The 22,249-nt window shown below is 41.3% G+C and overlaps 1 protein-coding gene across 1 annotated transcript; it reads right to left on the bottom strand.

Annotated features, from left to right (window-relative positions):
• Positions 1 to 378: 378 nt before the first annotated feature.
• On the bottom strand, positions 379 to 21,928 carry ACO2 (aconitase 2). The gene is made up of 18 exons (XM_053406727.1): positions 21,802 to 21,928; positions 17,075 to 17,217; positions 15,522 to 15,780; positions 14,183 to 14,275; positions 12,975 to 13,133; positions 12,447 to 12,597; positions 11,404 to 11,508; positions 9,989 to 10,080; positions 9,263 to 9,368; positions 8,557 to 8,714; positions 8,372 to 8,445; positions 7,954 to 8,065; positions 7,385 to 7,507; positions 6,764 to 6,919; positions 5,137 to 5,328; positions 3,710 to 3,842; positions 2,206 to 2,327; positions 379 to 858 (listed from the first exon to the last, which is right to left on the bottom strand). The coding sequence occupies exons 1-18, from the start codon at positions 21,835 to 21,837 to the stop codon at positions 721 to 723; spliced, it is 2,352 nt and encodes a 783-aa protein (XP_053262702.1). The 5' UTR covers positions 21,838 to 21,928; the 3' UTR covers positions 379 to 720.
• Positions 21,929 to 22,249: the final 321 nt, after the last annotated feature.

Consider the following 22,249-nt stretch of genomic DNA (forward strand, 5'->3'; position numbering starts at 1 on the left):
CTTTTAAAACCAGATATTGAAGAAAGTATCAAAATAAGAAAGCATGAAGAGGAGCAGGGCGATATGTAGAACAAGGATAGGTATGGAAATTCCTGCCAAATGGGAGTAAAATCCCCTGGAATTGGGAAATCTTAATACTGTATTGGTTCAATATTGCAACAGGTGCTGCGCCCTATATCAAGATATTTACTGAAACCTTTAAGACAAACAAAATTCTAACTAAAATGAAGATTCCACAAAAGCTACTTGATTCTACAGAGAGGCCACATTCTAGGATTTATAGTATGCTTCCTGATGGACTCCTCAACCACATATTACAGCCTATATTCACTCCGAAGCTGAGCAGAGTGCTAGTAGGAATACTAAATGAAGACTAGATGAGTCAGTCACAATCTTTATTTTGTTTTCCACAAGAACAATAATCTTCTAATGTTTTATCCTTTTGCCATCACTGAAATGATCGGGCAGAAAAATCATCAGGAAATATAAATACAAAGCAATATGGGACAACTGAAATGCACCAAGCATAGGCAGCTATGGAAGCCAGAACCTGATAATGCAAAAATGAGTACTCTCATTAATGTCAGCAAGTGAGTACTGTAATAAAGGGGAAGCTAAGTTAACATTTGATCACAGACATTAATTGTCAAGAATCGTAGTGGAATTGCACTTTTATAGAGACAGTCATCAGGTCCACTGGATGTGTGTACTTGTCTAGGTTCAGTGCTTCTGCAGCTCTTTCATTCTGTTGAGTGCGCTACCAGCTTGGAACCACTCAATCTGAGTCTCGTTGAAGGTGTGGTTCAGAACAATTGTTTCTTGGCTCCCGTTAGGATGCTTAATGATGCATTTCAGGGGCTATGAAGGAAAGGAGAGAAATTAGAAGTCTATGACTAGGTTAAGCATCTCAGTTTGTTCCGTCAGACTGCTAAAGGCATCATTTATCAGTTACTCTGGTCAAAAAATGCATTTGATTTTTCTTCCAGTTTTTTTGCAAGCTGAATTGAGTCTAAGAGGTGAGATACTCAGATCTTTTGTTTTCAAGGACTTTCCATTTAGTTAACATAATTCACAACTGTCTACGTAAAACATGACTTGCCTACTTATTTGTACAGTGGTACCTTGGGTTAGGACTTAATTCGTTCTGGAGGTCTGTTCTTAACCTGAAGCACCACTTTAGCTAACGGGGCCTGCTGCTGCTGCGCCGCTGCACGATTTCTGTTCTCATCCTGAAGCAAAGTTCTTAACCCGAGGTACTGTTTCTGGGTTAGCGGAGTCTGTAACCTGAAGCGTATGTAACCCGAGGTACCACTGTATTGCAGATCATGTATCCAGTTAACGTTAGCTAGACGTTATGGGTAAGGATCAGAGCTCAAATGCAAGAATTCTATGCAAAAGACCCAAAAATCTGTCCCAAAATAAATTATGCATTTTCCAGATAATTTTAAAGCATTTATGAACTGCTGGATATTTCAAATCTCTAAGTGGTATACAAAACTACAATAGCAAAACAGTGTCAATAAAACAAACAGCAAAACAGCAAACATAGCATTATAAATACATAATTTGGCAATATAAGGGTCCAGTCTTATGGCCCTTGCCCAGAGAAAGTCTGGGCAAAAAGGTCTGCCTTTACAAGATTTTACACTTCGATCGGCAGCAAAATATTTGCACCATTTTATGGGAAAAGAAGAAGCTGGAACCATAAGCACAGAAAAGCACTTGGATACTGTACAAAGTAAAGAAGTCCATCCATTCATCTAGCCAAGATTCTAGATTTCTAATACAGTCGTACCTTGTTTTGCGGCCAGGATCAGTTCCGGAGCCCTGGCTGCTAGCCGAAAAGGACGCAGGGCAAAGTGCCGCGTCTGTGCACGCACATGGAGTGGTCTGTGCTTCTGTGCATGCGCAAGCGGCAAACCCGGAAGTAACCTGTTCCGGTACTTCTGGGTTTGCCATGGATGTTCACCGGAATGGACGCTAGACAAGGCGGACGTTCGCAAAGGTATTACTGTATATTGCTTGTTCGGGTGCCTCTGAGAAATCCAGGATATCTGAACTGCATTGTTTTTAAAAATTAGACCTCCTTAGGAGTTGATCTACTCAAATGGAACAACAGCCCCAATATATACAGCTGTCTACTACAAATATGCAGCAGAAAAGCAGGGAGATGAAGGACTATTGCTGAGAAACTGTGGCCATTACCTTTCCAGGAGCAAAATCTTTCAGACCCACAATACTGAGCTTGTCCACAGGGTGGATCTTGTCGTAATCAGATGGATCAGCAAAGGTTAGTGGCAGGAGGCCTTGCTTCTTCAGATTGGTTTCTGTTAAGAACATCGGACTTAAACAGTCAGCAGAACACTTTCAAGACACATTCTAGCAGCCTGTTGCAAGAAGTAACTGAATGATTTGTCAATGTAGTCTATATTTCATCTACAGAAGCAGTAACAGATATCCTAGCAAGCAAAACTATTAAATGTGACTGAAGAAACAAAGGGAAGCAAGTCTCTATATCCCAAAGGCAAATCATTTAAGATTTTCAACTGGAACTGTTAACCCGCTTGCATGCATTACTCCAGCTTTCTAAATGTGCAGCCAATAGAAATAGTTTTGTTACTTTAACATGCCACTGAACACGTGAGCAGTTTTTCAGGGAGAAAGTATATAGAAGGAATTTAAGTCTAAAGGCCTAGGATTATAGTTTGAGGAGTTTACACCAGAATTAGGAACTCCCTGAATTGGGGACCATTTCTTTACAACAAAATAATTATGGAAGGGTCCTCTTTCCCCTTAATACATGTACACAATTATCTGCAATAAGAGTTCAACAAACTAGAGAGAAGATAAAAATATTAACTTCTATATTGTTGGATTCCATACATGAGATCAGTGAACACAGACGGTACCATTAGCCATTTGGATATAAGCATTTAGAGGTCTAAATCTGTTACCAAATGCCATAAAAAGTAGATGACTCAGAGCATGATTAAAACAGAATCACACTGTTGCAGCATCCAACATTTTGCACTTCAACTGTAATAATAAACTACAGCAAGCTGCAAAAGAGATAAAATGCTACTACTTATAATTTAACTCAATATTTCAACACAAAATTAGTAACCCCCTATTATCTGGCACTCTTTATCCACTTTCAGTGTTCTGAATTGTGCTGGCAGTCCACCCTATGGGATTCATCTCATTCCTTTTTAGACAAAACCACAACTAGAAAACTAGCTAGATCATACATAATCCTATGGGTCTGGTTTGTCAGCAAGAAGTCCAGTACATCCTATTATCACAGTCCCTTTCTCCCCCAACCACTTTGCTATTAAATTTTGTTTAGGGCAACTACAAAGACAGATGCCACACTTCATGCGCCAGGGTTTCCACAGCTGGCTGTTCACAGTGACACCAGCTCTGCTCCAGGGAATCCCTCTGAACTGTCCTGATGTAACTAAAGCACAAAAACTAAGCTGATTACTCTCCACTTTGGACATATAAGTTTTGATATTTATGGTGGAAGGATCTTGAGTACAACGGAGGTGATACACATTTACAGAAAACCACTAGTGCATAGCTGTGGATCTAAGCATGTATGCACCCACAAGTTCCTAAGGGAGCAAATGTTTGGATTTGGACAAAAACCCAACTGTAGGTATAACCTCCGTATCACTTCAGTTGGCTCTACAAAAAGTGGGGTTCTCACCATGAATCCTGGCAAAGCTCTTGACAATGATGGCTCTTCCTCCAAGATGTCGTGGTTCCAGTGCTGCATGCTCCCGACTTGAGCCTTCACCATAGTTTTCATCCCCAACCACTACCCAGTTAATACCTTCTTTCTGTGAACAAAGCAGATGCATACACACAAAACATTTAGTACTCAGAAAGAGAGAGACTGCTGTGGCAAAGCAGGAATGAAGGTTTATCCCAGGGGTTATCAGACACTCGAACTCAGGACAAAAGGGAGAAACATGCTAAGAGGAAGGCACGTTTGGCAAACCTTCACCATGATCAACTCCTGCCTGGAAACCTATGTCCCCACTGTGGAAGAATGTGTGGATCCAGAACTGGCCTCCACAGACACTTACGGACTCACTGTTAAGACCGTGTTCAGGGAAGACAATCTTATTCTGCTATGAGTGATCGCCGGAGAATAAGATGTCATGAAACCTTTTGAAGGAAAAGAAGACTGAAGGCCATGAATCGTAGCAGCAAGTTACATGAAGGCAATCAGAATAGGTAACTACTGGACAGAGTTAAGAAAGAAGAGAAGAGCTGACATGCTTCCTTAGTTCTTGTGGTTAAAACTGGGGGCATCCAAGGACTTATAACCCCCCTTTCCTACCCAGACCTTTCCCTATGTTGCATTTATTTAATTTGGTTAATTTATTCTACTATAGTTAATTAGTTCAATTGTAACAAACAATATTTCATTAAAGAATGCTGTTGCACTCATGTCTTGCTTGCAGGCTGCCCACACACGCATCTAAGTGGCCACTGAGAACAGGATGCTGAACTACGTGGGACCCTGGTCTGATCCAAGCAGAACTCTTCTCAGCTTCTTATTTTAATATCCCAGTTTTCAGGGTACAGTGCTTCCAATAAAACATACAAATAATTTCAGTACATTAAACACACACAAAATGAGTAAAACCAACATGTGACAAGCCATATGGAGCCATCACACAGGGCAGCAAGTAGCAGATAGCCCTGTCGAGGGGACACTCCAGCTGGAATCTTTATTACTACTTACATTCCTATACCCTATACCCTCCCCCTCTTAAAGGAGACTCCTCTCCTTCCTCTCATGGGATCCTTCTTACAGGACAGTTGATGGTAGTTTGGCCCCGGATATAAGTTCTGACCAAACCGACTGGAGTCCTTGGCTCCAGAGCATCCTCTAGTGTCTAGAAGTGGAACAGCAGCCTTTTTTGCAGCACATTGTGCCTGAAGCACAGTAGCTACAGTATATGGTGGCTTTTATACAATTGCAGGACAGTCGAGAGATTTTATTCCTGCTTTATGGTGTTTAAAGTGCAGAAATGAGTTTTGAGAAGGAAGCAATGCTATTTGTGAGAATGTGGCTAGGAACTATTCACGTTCATACCCCTGTGGTGCTTAGAGAAGTCTCACCTTGTAGTAACGGGCTGTGTCAGGAACAGGTCCAAACTCCTGGGTTAATGCATTCCTCACTGTGTTGGCCTTATCGTTCTCAATATTTATGGCTCCAATCAGCAGGTTGTTTGAAATATTGTCCAGATGGCCACGGAATTTGAGCCAGGGGCCTGCTGCTGAAATGTGGTCAGTGGTGCATTTACCTTTCACCTGGAATACAAGTTAAGAGAAACTCGGTATAAAGAATGAGCATTTTGACAACATGAGGTATGTTTCAGTTTCAAGGGCTTATTGTGTATTGCATTATTTAAATATTTTAAAACTGCACTTTCATATAAAATATTGCAAGGTGGTATGCAACTTAAGAACAGAACACAACAATAAAAAACACATCAGTACAAGCGGCTTGGGCAAAGAATCTCACATTTGAAAGGCGTGCCTGAATAATAGCTTTCAGAAGATGCCTGAAAGCAAGGATGACTCTTACTGAACCTCTACTGCTAGGGGTTTCCACAGGACAGGGTGTGCTGCACTATAGGTTTGGTCCCCGGCAGAGGCTAGCTGAACTTCAGGGATATGTGGGACCACCAAATTGCCCAATCGGAAGACCTTGGTCACCATCAGAAACCAGACGGTCCTTTAAGGTATTTGAAGGCAAAGTTGTTTAGGGCTTTGTGGGTTAACACAAGAACCTTGAACCTGGCCTGGCTGCAAATTGGTAACCAGTGCAGCTATCTCATCATCAAGCGACATGTTGCCAAATAGCCTGCTCCTGTCAGCAGTCTGGCTGCTGCCTTCTGTGCTAGTATCCAACTAAGTTCTAATTGGAACAGACTCATTGAAATTAAGGGACCTAATTCATGGTCATTATTTTCAATGGTTCAACTCTGAGTAGAACTAACACTGGATACAACCCTATATGACCAAAGGGAGATATGCTTTTTTATTCCGATTTGTTTTAAGTTATATAGAGGACCACCTCAAGCTTTGGGTTTTCCAATTCCCCAATTTAGTATTCTTAGCATCCTTTGATTTTCATGCCAGTGTGGAGATTCCATATGTTTAATCCCGTCCATACCCAACTTACTAAACTTTTGCCTAGATCTTCCATTAAAAGCTACTGAATTGGCAAACGGTTAAACCTCATAATCACAAGAGATTAGCTGAAAATTATCAGTGGAACTAATCCTTGTATACTGTGGTTAGGGGTCGTAGCGCTTGTGATATAAAGTTCAAGGACCCACCTTATAAATTACGGGCTGTGAGTTGCCAAGAACATTTGGATATGTAACACAATTACATTTTTAAAAAATCTTCCAATAAAAGCTCTACTGTTTAAATCTACCCTGAAGACTGATTCCGCTGGTGGGAAATTTAGGCATCACACATTGTTGGCATCTGTCTGTCCCGAGAGACAAAGGTGTATGCCTCCTGGGGTGAAGCCAAACTGCTGCGATAGCAGCACCGAAGTGACCTCCCGGGGTGCAAGCCTGGGCAGTGTGTATGGAGCTCTCCAGCAGAAGAATACCTCAGAACATCCCTGAAGTGTGTGACACTGGACCCTTGGAAGCAGGCATTCCCAATTCCAGCTGTGAGTGGAGAATTAATAGTTCCCATCCCTACCCAGGCTCCCTCCCCTCCTTACTTTTATGAGAATTAACATGTCTTCAAGGTCCTTGCCATTCCACTTGTCAAAGGGCTCAAGGAGCTGCAAGCGCTGACTAGTGGGGCTCACATCCACATGCTGGCTGCTGCCATCCTTGGGGGGGTGCTGATAGGTGTCCTGCCCTGGATCAAATTCCTGAAGGAAATTATTATTAAAAGCAAAGGGATGTAAGGAGGAAGCCAACCTTATCCAGAAGAGAAAAAAACCCAAATTCATAGTATTCATGCAAGGCCACATATTTTGTATTTCAGGATCACAAAGAAAGGGTATCTCAAGGAATTCCCCCATCAGTCATCTCTCTGCTCAGCCATCTTCAGGTGTTCCTTGAATCATGTGATCTTCCCTAGTTTCAACTCTTTTCTGCCATCGCTGTTGACTGCCTGCTCCCACCTCCCACACCTATCTCACTCAGATAAGACAACGGTCTCTGTCCAGTGGGATTACTACTCATGTTCTGCACACCACCTTAAGAGCATTTTCATATTTAAACAGCTATACTGAGGCAAAAACATTGTTTCCAATGCATCAGCCTTTAATAATATTCCTACCAACTGGTGATGTAAGATGGGAAGCAAGTTTGACAAGAAGTGGGAAGATTACCAGTTTGGGCAGCTCGTCAGCATCAGGTGGCTCAAGTTTGAACTTCTTTCCATCAGAACCTGTCAGGAAGTCTACCTCCGGGTTAAATTTCAGAGTGCCGGCAAGTGATAGGGCTGTTACAATCTGAAAAAAGTATCTATGTTATGGGTGAGAGAGAAGCCCATTTCCTAAATTTCAATCTATTCTGTCACTCTAAAAATTCCAATCTAATTTTTTTTAACCATAATTCAGACGTCTCACAAGGAAATACTTGTTAGGGAAAGCCTACTATTAGCATGAAATGTGAGGGTACAAGGAAGACTTATCTGCTCAAGATTGAAACCAACCCTGACTGCATAATCTCCTCACCTTAATTTCAAGTGAACAACTATTTGTAGTCTCATTTCGAAAAGACTTGTGGGCCACTAGGTTTTAAAGCACAAGGAAGCTATCCACAATTCTTATATTTCCCCCACTTGAGCTCTGGAGCTTTCAAAGGCCCACTTATCCTTTTCCCAAAGGAAATGCAGCAGGTCCAGTTTCTGATGCCTACCTCTCCCCTTGTAGAATAAACCTGATGCATACTATACCTCTGGCGAAGTTACAAAAGCGTGTGTTTCTGGGTTGGCATCATTGCGACCAGTGAAATTTCTGTTGTAGGAGGTAACAATTGTATTCTTTTCTCCCTTTTTCGTATCCTTTCTGCAAAGTCAAGCAAAAGAGAAAGGCTTGTCAAGATCTACAGAAAATGTGAGACCTGAAGCTATGAACAGCTAGCTGTTCACTGCCCACGTGCAAAGCTTTGTATTGCTCTGCAACCAGCATTCCCAAAGCTGTGCTGAAAAACAATTTAAAACATCTTCTTCCCGCTAACCAGTTCATTTGAGATCTGAGAGAACGATCTCTGCTTGCAAGTTTTTGCTTTATCTGCATTCATGCATTCATTTCATTTCCAATGTAAAAGGATTCGCTTCTTATGGGAAATCAGTTTAATGCATTCCTTCTTACCGGTCCCACTGGCCTATGCACGGCCCGCAAGCATTGGCAAGAACCACTCCACCAACGTCACGCAGAATTTTCGACTAAAGAAGGTAAAGAACAGAATTAGCCAATAGAAAACTACGTGGCGGTCTTCATCTTAACTCTTCAGGAGGCATATACTGGCCATGATGCGCCATCGCAAGAGTACTCACATAGCCATCCCTCTCAATGGTGGCCCGGATCTGCTCTGATCCAGGTGTGATGGTGAACTGAGACTTGCACTTCACCCCGTGAGCAAGTGCTTGCTTTGCCACAGCAGCAGAGCGCCCCATGTCCTCATAGCTGGAGTTGGTGCAGCTACCAATCAGACCTGTGCACATGAGATGGAAAAGTCAGTAACAGACCTCCAAATGTTTAACCTCACCCACAAGTCCTGTTAAAAAAAGAAAGAAATTAAAGAAACGTGTAACATATCAGCACTTATTTTGCCAGAGATTTCCAAGCTAGGCTCTCTGCTTAACCTCTCGTATCTTATAGCAACACTTACAGAGAAAAACAGCCGGCTTCCCCTTGGAATTAAATTTGAGAGTGAAATAGCTCAAGCATGCTTCTTAAAGGAAGAAAGGAGAAAGACTCCTAGTGGGATACTGAATGTTCATGTTTACAGAACAGGTTTGTCACAAGAAGGTTCTGCATATTCTAGACCACAGCTAATGAGGACCTTCAAGCTCTGTTATAGTCCCAACATGCAAGACTGGAGCTACCTGTATACTTGATAGACAGAGCCTTCCTTCCAGGAACTGGCTTGATAGTTATGAAGAGCACGCTTAGAGGCAGCTGAAGTAATGTTACCTCAGTTTTCAAGGTGGAGAGAAAAGCTAGCTGGAGAATCATCAGCAAGGGAAAAGTGCTACTCACCTACTCTGATATCTACTGGCCAGCCCTTCTTTTCTGCAACAGCACCAACTTCTTCTACAGTGTGTGCCAGATCTGGAGTGAAGGGCCCATTGATAAGGGGCTTCAGCTTGAGGAAGGGGGAAAAATGTCACATGTAGTTGAGAAAGTTCTGAATAATCACCACTACATTGCAAGAACACGATTTTTATACACAATGGCAAGACAGGAATTTTTCATGAACAAGAAGCACTTTAAAATGTTTGTTCTTTAGTGTTCTTTAGTGTTAAGACCAATAGATGTTTTATTGTTTGCCAAGAAAATTATGTGTCTATGGTTATTTTTGTAATTTGTGTGTAATTTGGTATTTGTATTTTTGTGTGTGTTTTTTTCTTGTTGTATAAATAAATATTTTAAAAAAATGTTTGTTCTTAAATAGGCACTTTTAGTTGAGAAGAGAAATCTAAATCTAGGAAGAATGGACCATGAAGAGCAGAATAAATGAAAAATTTAAGTCTAGGCTAGATTTTAGGAGTGAAAAGGTCAGCAAGATATGCAGTTTCCTTATTTCAAGTTGCTACAATAACTTGTCTTCTTTCCAAGTCAATATTCCCTACTGATATATAGACTAAACTTTAGAAAGGAATTATGTCAAATCTCTTGAGCAATGTCATTTGAATATATCATCTAAATGCCCTTGTTAGGTCTCCTACATGAACTGTTTCTTTAAAAATAGCAAGTGTATCCTACCTCGTTGAGGTTAATTTCAATCAACTGGTCATAAGGACATCCAGGATCCGGCTTCAAGTGCTCTTGGAATTCATCTGCCAAACTAGCAATCGCTGAAATCAGAGAGGGAGAAAGCTGAACACAGAGGTCAAGAGGAGATAAACCAAAAGGCAGTCAGCAGTAAAGAACAGGTCCCTACACTGGGCTTTCCAGGACTGGACTGATATTAATTATTCACCATATTTTGTACATTTAACTTATGTAAAGAGATTAAAGTTATATACATTTATACAGATTGCATATTAATTTGGAAATTTATATGCTTGTACCCAATTTTGCATTTTGGTTCATCATTTGAGTTGGGCTTTGTATTTCATTGTTTTGGGTACCTTGACTGAAACAAGCTTCATGGAGCTTTTCCACAACATGGAACTACAGTTTGATCTGAGATCCCCCATGTGGTTGTAACCCTTGGACACACCTTTCAGTAGCCAACAAAACTACTTTTTAAAATGTAAGTTGAGGGCTTTTCTGGAGCTATTTGGTTGGGAGAGGGTTGCCTATTTTGGGAGAGTGTTTCCCCTTTAGGAGACTGTAGATGTTGTGCTTGTTTGGGGGGAGGGGATTCTAAGCATTTTCCTTCTGTAAAATGTGCCTCCAGGCCCAAAAGGGTTGGGGACAAGGACATTTCCATTCTCCTCATGCCAGAGGAAGCACACAAAACCAGGTATATGTTATGGCTGATTTCCAATAATCTGAACCAGACTTTTCCAACCTGGTGCCCTCCAGATGTTGTTGGGACTACAATTTCCATCATCCCTGATCATTGTTCATGCTGGCTGGGACTGGTGGGAGATTTAGTTCACCAACAGCTGGAAGGCATCAGGTTGGAGAATGTAGCTCTGAGTCGTGGTTTATAAAACTGGCACAGTTATGTTTTAATCAAAAATAAAGTTAATTCATTCTAGCTACATTTACTTAAGAGGATTGTAATTGCATAGCATAAGTTACGTTCTACAAGAGCCCTGACCAGTTGATGTTTGCCTAAAACAAACATGAATTGAGGAAAGCTGCAACTCTGCACCAGGTTAAACGACATGACACAGTTCCATTCTCCTTCTCTCCACCCCCCATCCCATTCTCAATAGCCTACCATCTCTGTTCAGTTAAACAATTTAAGGGAGCAACCCTTTGAATTCATGATTTGCTTTATCCCATTAACTCATGAAATGAATGTCTTCTAGAGCTTCATTTCCTTAGGTATTTCCCAGAAGTCCTCTTGGCTTTGCAGTATGTTGGAAATTAAAATCCATTTAATTAGAATAAGAGACAAACCAAATGAAAGACGTAATTTCACACAAGGCACAACAGTGAAGAAAAGGAAAAAATGCCTTCCATTTTGTATGATCCCTTGACGTCTTTCCACAAGTTCTTACCTGCTCGTCCAGTCTTGGACAAGTATGTTTTCATCCGGTTATTGTAAGGGAAGATTGAAGTGGTGGCACCGATCTCTGCTCCCATATTGCAGATAGTTGCCATTCCTGTGGTTGAAAGAAGTGATCCATACCACAAGTGAGATTGGAACCCAAGTAATTAAAGCCATTTGCAAGTCAGTATACTGACCTGTTACAGTCCACCAGTTTACTTATGAGTTTATAAACAGCCAAGAGCCAGGTATTACTGCTCATTAGATAAGAAAATCTCTCTTAAAAAGAGAGATTTGCTATGCAGTAAAAAACTGGATAGTTTGATTAATACACTAGTTTTACTGCAATCCCTTCCTCTTCTAATAACAGTAATACTGTCTTTCCCAAGAAAACAAGTCACATTTTACTACCAATGACTATTAAAAAAAAAAATCTATAGATTTACATGTATTTTTAGTACAGGACCCAGGTAGTGACCAAACACAACCACCTGTGTACCGCTTCTGGATAGCACCTTTTGGGGCATGACGACATGAATTTACAGAAAAGCAAGCCTCACTTGAGCCACTTGGAGCCATCAGACCTATGAAACTGCCAGTCCTGGCTAGGGCTGGGTGATATATGGTTTTCAACATCACGATATATCACAGCTAAAAACCACAATATTTCAATAGATCACGATACAGTATCTGAAATAATCGATTCCTGGAGCTATGTAGAGGTGAGCATGGCAATGTCCTGGCAACTGTTACTACTTATGGGTCTAATTCTGAAACTGATAAATGTTTACTTACCTTTAGCATATTGTTACAACTGCTATGTTATAGTACTACTGTACCGATAATGTTTAATGTTTAAATTAAGGATTAATACACAGATTCTTCTGCACCACACTGCTGATCTACTTAGCCAATGGCTGCTTGTCGTGTTCTAATTCCACTCCCAAGGACCAACAATTTCTTTCCATCCTCAGTCACTGATCTGACCATTACCACCAGCTCCCAAACCTTCATGGTCCAAAATTTTCTAGATCTAATGTGCTTTTTTCCTACCTGTGCAAGAGATGGAGTCAACGCCAGGCCCATGATACTCTATAATAGCTCCTGTGCCACCTTTCACAGTAAGTATGCCAGCCACTTTCAGGATCACATCTTTAGGAGAGCTCCAGCCAGAGAGCGAACCTGTCAGTTTTACACCAATCACCTGAAGAACCAAATAAAATGAGTTAGCAGCAAGAGTCACTTCCATAAATAAGTATGCAGATTCAGTTTCTCAGATGGCTGTTTCCTAATATCCTTATTGCAAATATAAGAGAGATTCTTGGAGCAGAGATTCACATTCATTATCTGCTATTAAGCTCAGGTATGCTTAACTAAAGTTAGTGGCATCAGCGTATCTTCCAAGCTACAAAGGGAAGAGTGGAATTTCAGAGGTTTCCACTTGCAAGCAATAGATATACATTTACACCAGCATATTTTGATATTGTAAAATCTCCCCTTTTTTTCTTTAGAAATAACCCTCTTGTTCACCTATCCCAACTGTCTGCATGGAGGCAACATTTATATGCCCCACTGTCTCACCTTTGGACATTTGAGTTCCCAGGGGATTCCCGCCATGACATCAACTGCATCAGCTCCACCAACTCCAATGCAGATTGCACCCAAGCCACCACCATTGGGGGTATGGGAATCTGTGCCAATAAGCATAACACCAGGATAGGAATAGTTCTCCAGGATGATCTGAGGAAGAAGGAGAGATTTATGTAGACAAACTCAGCAGGGCTTTTAAGGTGATGTAATAACTACCAAAATGGTTTGGAAACTTTTCTAGTACTAAAGCAGATTCAGAAGGGTCAATCAGTTTGGGCTGGCTATGAGTCATGCTTGTCAGGGTAGGGAAGAAAGAAGCCATCAGTAAGGGACACGAGGAGCTTACTGACACAATCATATGAATTTAAAAGCTTCCGTCTCCTAAGTTTCCCCTTGAACTCCTGCTCTCTAAAAATTCATAGTTAATTATAAGAATACAAATAGCTCAAAAAATACTATGACCAGTTAACCTCAAGGTCAAATCTAATAGAATATATTAAAGCCCTTAGTTTCCAAAGGAAAACTTATGTTACATTAAAAGAGTGAGTGAGTTCTGGCACAGAAAATGCCACAGTTTAATTGTGGAGAGCACAAATCCATTGCTGCCCCTTCTCAAGTCCCTGCTTTCAACAATGAATTTCAGCAGGAAAAAAACATGCAAGTGACATGGTGCAGTGTCCAGCTCTGCAATTCTAACCTGTCAACTTTCTCTTAAATTTGCGACTACAAGGGAAGAAACACTGGATTTTGGAGACCCCCCCCAAAAAAAACACACACCTTCCGATGGTGTTCTAGAAAACAAAATATCAAATTACACTCTGATCAGCATGACCTTGAATGGACAGCTGGAAAATCTGTCCAGAGCAGCACACATTAGTCACCCTGCAGGACCACATGTCCAGGGGGAAAAAGAAGTTGCAAGTTCTTCTCGTATGAAAGATTGAAAATCACCCACACAAAGGATGTCACAAAGTACAGAGAGTTGTTTCTCAAGAAGGAGGGGATGGGCTGTGCCTAAGCATCTCCAGGTAGAGCACGGAAATACCTCTGTCTGAACCTCTGGAGAGTCACTGCCAGTCAAGGTGGCCAATATTGAACTGAACAGACCAAGGGTCTAAAACAATGCAAGTCCGCCTCCTATGTTCCTAAACCACATGTACTAAAGTTCTGTTCTTGCTGCTAAGGAAGAAAGAGTTTACCTGGTGAATGATTCCTGATCCAGGTTTCCAGAAACCCACTCCATACTTGGCAGCTGCTGTGGCTAGGAAGTTGTATACTTCTTGATTAATGTCCTGTTTATACCCACACAAAAATGAAGTCCATCTGTAAAGATCTTGGTATGGTTTCTACCCCAAATAGTTAAGAGGCCAGCCACCCCTCTCTTCACCTTAATTCCTTGATTTTACTCTGTACATATATTTTGAGAATGACATCCCAGTCAGATACCAAGCAGTTAGGTCTTTATTTAATCTGCTGGTTGCAACTTACAATAAGTTATAATTTTCCTAGGCATATGTTGACAGGCAGGATAAATAATCAAAACCTGTCTGTTGTGTTCTTAAAAAAAAGTTTGCATCCAGAGATTAATTGTATAGCTTGCATGAGTTGTATACAAATCTATTCTGTTTTCTTTTGTTATGGCAAATATAAACAACTGTATAATAATCGACTCTTTTCCAAACACTGCATGCTCTTCCTGTAGAATACACATATATATGTATGTACATTCTTCTGAGACACATGCAAAATGAGATGCTGTATCTGATCCCACCAATGTAATAGGCTGAGCCAATTAAAAAATAAAAACGCCAAAGATTGTAATGCATGAAGGATGATTTTCTCTGTAAATGCTGCAGTGATCTGTTTCTATGAATCAAGGGGGGACATTTGTTATATTATTCAACCTGACATTGCAACAGTCCAAATGCAGAACCAATAAAAAAAATCACTTCTTTCCCATGCTTTTTTGGTTACTCTCCAGATATTACTTTGCTGACTTAATGAGCAAAAACATTCTTGAGCTGGAACATTTCAAACCCAAGAAATCACATGAGGTACCTTTATCATAACCACAACAGTGTCTACTACAGCAGTATTGCTCTAAGTCTTACTGTTTTGGAAACTAAGGTAAACATTTCAGAGGAAGAAATGACAAGATGGAAAGTCATTTTAAAGGGCAAGACTGGAAAATATTAAAACATGCAGGATCCTCATGGCTTGCTGGGGTCTAGGAAGGTTTTCCCTGTATTTAGCAGGCTTACCTTTCATTAGTTTAATGGTAGTTTAGAGGCTCTTGCTCTGTACCACCACATCCGTTTAGTCCCAACTTCCATTTTAGATGCAACCTCATGCAAAGTGGTTGCTAGGTCTGAAACGGGAATTCTGCCAGTGACTGCTAATAAGACTGCAGCATTGTGACCCATAGGACAAAAAGGAAGAGGGGTGTTCTGAAATTTCACATAATGATTTAAACAAGCCAATTATTTGGCTGCAAGCTTCCAGTAAATAAAATGCTGGTACAAAATATAAATAAATGACCTTTGCTCTTCGGAGATCTTTCTCGCCACCCAACTGAGCTTCAATAAGGTGATCACAGTGGATGGTCGAGGGCACTGCCACTCTGGGCAACCCGCTGCTGATGAACTGCAACATGGCCATCTGGGCAGTGGCATCCTGCATGGCTACACGGTCTGGCCGCAGACGCAGATATGTCTTGCCCCTCTCAATATCCTGCTTGGCAGGATCGTCTAAGTGGCCATATACAATCTTCTCTGACAGGGTAAGGGGACGGTCCAATCTGTTGGGAAGGAAACAGGGAACTTTATGTCTTCAGCTCCTTCATTGTAACCACGTCACATATTTCAAAATGTTAACATGAGACTCATAAAGGTCCTGTCTGCAGCGCCAGCGTAGGGAAACTACGGTCCTCCAGACAGGTTGGATTCCATTAGTCCTAGCCAGTGTTGTCAAGTGCAAAAAATGATGTGAGTTGTAGTCCCAACAACTTGAGGGCCAAAAGTTCTCCACCCCATTGTAGCCCATTACTTTAGCCCAGTTCCGTCACAGGTGAAGGCTCATTGTCAGGTTCTACACGCAAGTATGTCGCTAGAGGAAAGAGCTTCAGGAGCTAATGGCCAGAAATAGTCGATCCTGATGCTGCATACACTCTAATGTTAGAGCTAACAAGAGAAATTTGTGCTCCAGAAGATTCAGGGCATGACGGAAAGGAGAGAATCCTGCGGCCCACAATTGCTTGCTCAACCAGGGTTTAAAAAGCAGGTGTTATACCAGAACTGACTCCTAATTGTTCTATTTAGCATCTCTAATTCTCATTTGAGATGTTTCCCCTTTTGTAAAATAAATACAAATTTGTATGACTTTTGAAGCGGTTTTTCATTCACGTATTCACCTTCCATTTTGGGTTAAAATCTCAACTAGTTACATGATAATAGCTTGCATGAATTGATTAGGTTTCCTGGATGCTACAGGTAGGGTGGAATGACTTATGGGATCTATGGCGATAATTACCTCACAGCTCTGAAGGTGAGAGCACTTAATGGTCATTTTTGCTTTGATCCTAAAAGCTTCGCAGCCACGACTACTCATGAGGAACCAGTTAATGCAATTATTTTCATACTCAGATTGGTTACCAAAAGCTTGGAAGATGCAAAAATGACTATCCATAATAGAAGGTATTTCTAGAAGCTTTATATTTTTAAATATATGACCCCCACAGCAGAATTCCACAAGTTCACTCACCACTTTAGAGTGCTCAGTTAAAATGGCAGCATTTAAAATGAAGTTATAGAAATAAGCAAGCACTTTTTAAAATAACCTGTGCAATTAAGACTTTAAGCCTAAATCTTTTTCTGATATTTTCTGATATTTTGAACCACTTTTAAGGAAAAGGGGAAAGAAACTGAAATAAAAAAAATTTGCCACCACATGCATTCAAGCCTCAATACATGAAAGCTGTTCAGAAATATTCCGTATTCCACTACGACTACAAGATTTTGCATACAAATATATTTTTGTAATAACTACTTTCCTCCCAGCCATTTAATAAGACATTTTTCAAGCTCAACTCTTACCTTTTCCGGACAATGTTGATGTTTTTCTCAAGCTTTTCATAGTTCACAAATTCACTGGGTTCAAACTGACTCATGGCCACTTTGGCCCTCTGGCACAGGACACGAGAGGCATGGTACCTCCGAACACCTTTACTCAAGGCTTGCTGAAATAAACAGACAAGGGAGTGCTTAGCTGTCACCATCAATGGAATGCAGACCTTACAATGAGAAATATGAGAAATACTTGGAAGCCACAGAATGTCAAATGCAAGATAAATCCAGCAGCTTTCACCAGCTACTGCCAACAGGATACTGGATGCTTCCAAAAGGGATTCTGGAGATTAGGGAGCACCTGCAGCTACAAGAAGACTAGAAGTACCACTTTGCGAATAATTTCTTTTTTCAAGACCCAATATGCTAAGCCATTCCCTAAACACCTCAAGCTTGCAGTAAGTACACCTCTGCACACTCTAACAGCACCTCTCCAGTTTTCCAAACAGCACTGACCAACCCAGTGCCAATCCTTGCCCGAAGTCCACACTTCAAAGTTTGCAGCAAAGGCTGATAGGAGAAAGGTAGGAGAGAGGAGTGGCAGAATAGCAAAAAATAAAATAAAATAAAATGTCCCAGCAAAAAGAAAAACTGGTAAATCAGGGGAAGAAATACTCGTAGCCTAGTTTTCTACTTGTGGGGAGTGTTTCTCCCACCCCTAACATGGGGAAGCATTAAGAAATATGATCCCCATCTCCAATCTGAAGTAGTACAATCCATTTTAAAGCTCTACTACTACTATCATCTTCTGCTGCATGTGTAGATAGACCACGTTAAAATCATAAAGGTTCAGGCAGAATATATAGCTAGGCTGCCAGCTTTTAGTTAGTTCTCTTGAAAACTAGCCTACCTTACAGGGTCACAGTGAGGCGAAAATGCACATACAAATATAAAACAGAACAATTATAAAATTGTGAGGGGAGATGATTTCAGGGAAAAGTTAACTGATTGCACTGGAGATCTAGAAACACTGTTCACAGCAAAGAAGTGTCAGAATTTTGATTGCAACAGCACCATGCACACAAGTAAGAGATAGGCAACCACTGCATGTATAGACAAACTTTATTTGTCAAGCAAAGATTAGCACCATTGTCAGTTGCTGTCACTATCCCCGAGTAAGCTTCCAGCTTTCAAATTTTAAGACTATTTTTAATATGAGACTGACAAACACAATACTGCAATCCTAATAATGCTTATTCAGGAGTAAATCCTGTTTAGTCAAATGGTACTCCCTAATAAAGGTACTTAGGATTGTAGCCAAAGCTGTCTTTATGTCCTTGTATGACTGAAGAAGTCAGCAGATCTTTAAACAGCTTTCAGTTTCAAATCTGATCAAGTGATGGTCAGCCACCTTCACAATTTCTTGCATAAATCTGTCCTGAAAAATCTCAGTACAAAATTCTACTGAGAAAGGAAGTGACTCAAGACTCCAATCCTCAATTTGACTTCTCTGAGATTCATCACTTTGTGCGGAATATTAAAAACACTGACTCTACTTTAGATTTTCTGCCTATTGCTTTAGTTAAATGGAACTACAATTGGAAAACTGTTCACTTCATAACCCAAAATACAAATCTAGGCAACATTATGTTTGTGATTTCACTCATTTTTCTGCTCCTTTTGGCATTTTGAGTGAGCAGTTCACACGTTACCTCAAAGCCATCATGACTAAAAGTACAATACATGAGGAATGCCTCTTGCACAATCCCACTGAAATTAGTGTGACATTCATGTTAACAGAATTTGCACATGAGACATTCCAGGTAGATAGCTTAATTATGAGGGGAAAGAGGTGTTTAAGCAGCACCATTACCACTGGTCACAGGATTAAGTCTCAGTTCAGTCATAGGTCCTTGGCCAACCACAATGGCATTTTTGTAAACATGTCAACATTACCCCCCCACAAGTATGTGTTCTACTTTTCCTCTTCAAACTTTTCCCCTAGTTGTACATAAAGCCTCCTAAAACAGGGGTGGCTAACCTCCAGATATTGTTGAACTCCAACTCATATCAGCTCCAGTCAACATGTCCAATAAGCCAGGGATAAGTGGAATTGTGGTCCATCAACATCTAGAAGGCCAAAGGTTAGCCACCCTTACTCTAAATACTGGTTTTAATCTTAAGATGAAACCCAAAACTTCACTGAATTTTCAGTCCCCACAGCAGTCTTTCAGAGTTGGTCTTGAAAGCCTCGTTCCATTGTTAGCTTATCGGTGTGCAATCTCTCCTTCTACCTGAAGTTAGCATATACCTCTCAAAACTCTGACACAGCTGTTACTTTTCCAATTCTATTCTCTGCTTGCCACCTCCACAGCATCTTGCTTCTTAAATAAAATTGGAACTGTCCAGAACTAAACAGAAATGCTTTCCCACACACTGCTACTATATACGGTATAGTTCTGACTGTGTAGTATAGTCACAATACAGCTAGTTTCTAGCAGCTTCCCAGTACTTTTAAAGGGAACTCTGTACAGGCGGCAACCATTTTAGAAATGTCCAATTGATGCAAGATCACTGAGACACGGGTTCTTTTGAGCTTATACGTGCTCTGCTGTTGTGCATGGATTCTAGGAATTGAACTCCCATGTGAAATGGTCACCGCCTGTATCCATTAACAGTATAAGAGTGTGCTCATTGATGATCTACCACCTACAGCAGCAGGGTTTATACTTGATTGGCAGCTGATGGACCAAACAGCTAGAAGATCCAGCACAAATTCCTCCCTCAGGGCTGACTGTTCAGAAGTAGCATGCAAGCCCTCTTGAGTAGAAATAATCACGGTGTGTGTCCCCTCCATACACTCTTACTCAATGTAAGTGACTAAGGGATAAATGGAGTGGGGGAAAACAAAACATCACTGTGCAGGGAGCTAGTTTTGGTAAAGAAAATAACTGTTTTCAGTATGCTGCATACTGGATCTTCAGTGTCCCTAATATGACCTGACTTTATATCAATGGAAGATATTGGAAGATACTGTTTCAGGGGAAATGAATGTTGAATATGTGGATTGGGCAACGTTCTTTATTATGGTAAAGCAGGCAGACTTTTCAACAAGTAGAGAGAATGAAGAGAGCTATATGAAGTAGGGGTGCCGAGAAATCAATTTGTCCCACTTATACTTGGGGAAAATGAAAGCTGGTATCATACAGGCTGGTATCAGCAACGGTATCTCTTGAGTCTTCAGAACTCATTAACAAGCACCATTAAGGCCCCAATGTAAGTATTACAGTGGTACCTCGGGTTACATACGCTTCAGGTTACATACTCCACTAACCCAGAAATAGTACCTCAGGTTAAGAACTTTGCTTCAGGATGAGATCAGAAATCGTGCTCTGGCGGCGCAGCAGCAGCAGGAGGCCCCATTAGCTAAAGTGGTGTTTCAGGTTAAGAACAGTTTCAGGTTAAGAATAGACCTCCGGAACGAATTAAGTACTTAACCCGAGGTACCACTGTATTCCCTTATGCACATGGTATCTCTTTCATAAACCAACAATCTTAGCTTCAAGTTCATCCAGTCTGCAGTGTTGGTGTCCATCTTGGCTGTGAGTCCTGGAAGACCTGCTCCCTGCCCTGCAGGCCTTTACCCACCAGGCCTGGGCGGGCAGGATCCTGATTGATTCCAGCTACAAAAGTTGAGGATGCTGAACAGACTCTTGGACTGGGGTACTTTTTAGGGGGTTTTGTTGAGTGGGGTTGCTGCTGTAATCAATTTTTTTTTTGTATCTTTATTTTAAATATTATTATTTATGTGGAAATTGTTTTAATTTGTTAACTTTTGGTATTTATTGTTTGTGTCTACTTTTGTTATGTGTGTAATTATGTATTTTTTATGTTGCAAACTGTCCTGAGCATGGTTTGAACTATGGAAAGGCAGCATACAAAGAAAGTTATGCATGTCCATCTCATGCCTAAGCCTGAGCTATTTGGTTGATTGAAACAAACCAATTTTTTTTAAACAAAAGGTATTACAAAACATTACAAAAAGTAGCAATACATCTAACATTTACAGCTTGACTATTTGGTGCTTAAGTTTTACAGCAAAATCTTCTACATTTTTACTCAGAAGGAAACCCCATTGAGTGGCTCGCCCAAATAAGAGTGTATACAGGATTGTAGGGCTAGAGAGGTTAAGTCCTACCTACCCAAAAGAAGTTCTGTGCACAATTTGTAGCGTAAAATTTGGGGAACTATTTGTGTGAAACGAGCCACAGGGAAGAGGCCTATTGCTGAGAAGTGAATTCCTATGCCACCTACCATGTGTAGGTTGTAAAAATCCATCTATCAATACGACTGCATGCATAACGGTACAATGCGTCGCTTATAAATGCCGAGTGTGGAGGGAAGCCAGCGGCGGCGCAGAACCCCAGTAACCTTGCCCTCACCTTGAGTTCGTGAGCGGGGCCCCACCAGACAGCACACCAGCCCCGGAGACAGCACGAAGCCTTCGCTAGTGTACATGTGTTGGCATGCCAGGGCTTTCTACGGTACTGCCAAGCAAACATCCCTCCTTCCTTGCAGGGAGTCACAGGCGGGACCGGCATGGGGGACACATTGACCTACAGCGAGGAAGCGGAAGGCCGAGCCCGAAGAGCAGCGAGGGGCGCGCAGGCCTCGACCCCCACTGCCGACTCCGCCAGCTACACTCAGCTTCCACCGCTTGCTCTGCCCATAACCGAGTCTACGGGTACCAGACTCACCTGTAACCGACTGACTAGGACACAGTACGGCGCCATTTTGTTCACTGACAAAGATGAAGTCGCCGCGCTATAGCGTCACACGGGGCTTTTAAAGGACGTGGCTCGTAGGCGGGGCCTAGGCCGCGCCCATCAAGTCTCCTTTTAAATAGAAGCGGGCACGTGGAAACAAAGTACTTCCGGAGGCATGACTTCTCCACAGGAAACCGGTTTCCTCGTCAATAATAGTACATAGTGATAAGAAAATGCAGAGAAGTCCACCTTTAAAAAAATTGGAAATTTCCGGGTTTACGTGGGCATACGTATTCCCTGTCCCGCTACAATAGTACCGAAATTAAGGCTTGCCTGTACAAATCAATGGGGAAGTCTATTCGCTTAGCGTAGCTGAGGAGGAGCAGCGCGTTCACTTAGAAACAAAAAAAAAGTAGCAACATTAGGAGTATTATGTTAT

The sequence above is a fragment of the Podarcis raffonei genome, chromosome 10, assembly GCF_027172205.1.
Source record: "Podarcis raffonei isolate rPodRaf1 chromosome 10, rPodRaf1.pri, whole genome shotgun sequence".
NCBI lineage: Eukaryota > Metazoa > Chordata > Lepidosauria > Squamata > Lacertidae > Podarcis > Podarcis raffonei.

Bases quoted from the DNA above. Each gene is read 5' to 3' on its own strand.
- ACO2 (XM_053406727.1), bottom strand. From the start codon at position 21,837: ATGGCGCCGTACTGTGTCCTAGTCAGTCGGTTACAG. The intron at 8,446-8,556 runs GTGAGTACTCTT...TACCTTCTTTAG, and splicing joins CCATTGAGAGGGATGGCTAT to TCGAAAATTCTGCGTGACGT. The intron at 3,843-5,136 runs GTGAGACTTCTC...CTTTGTTCACAG, and splicing joins ACACAGCCCGTTACTACAAG to AAAGAAGGTATTAACTGGGT.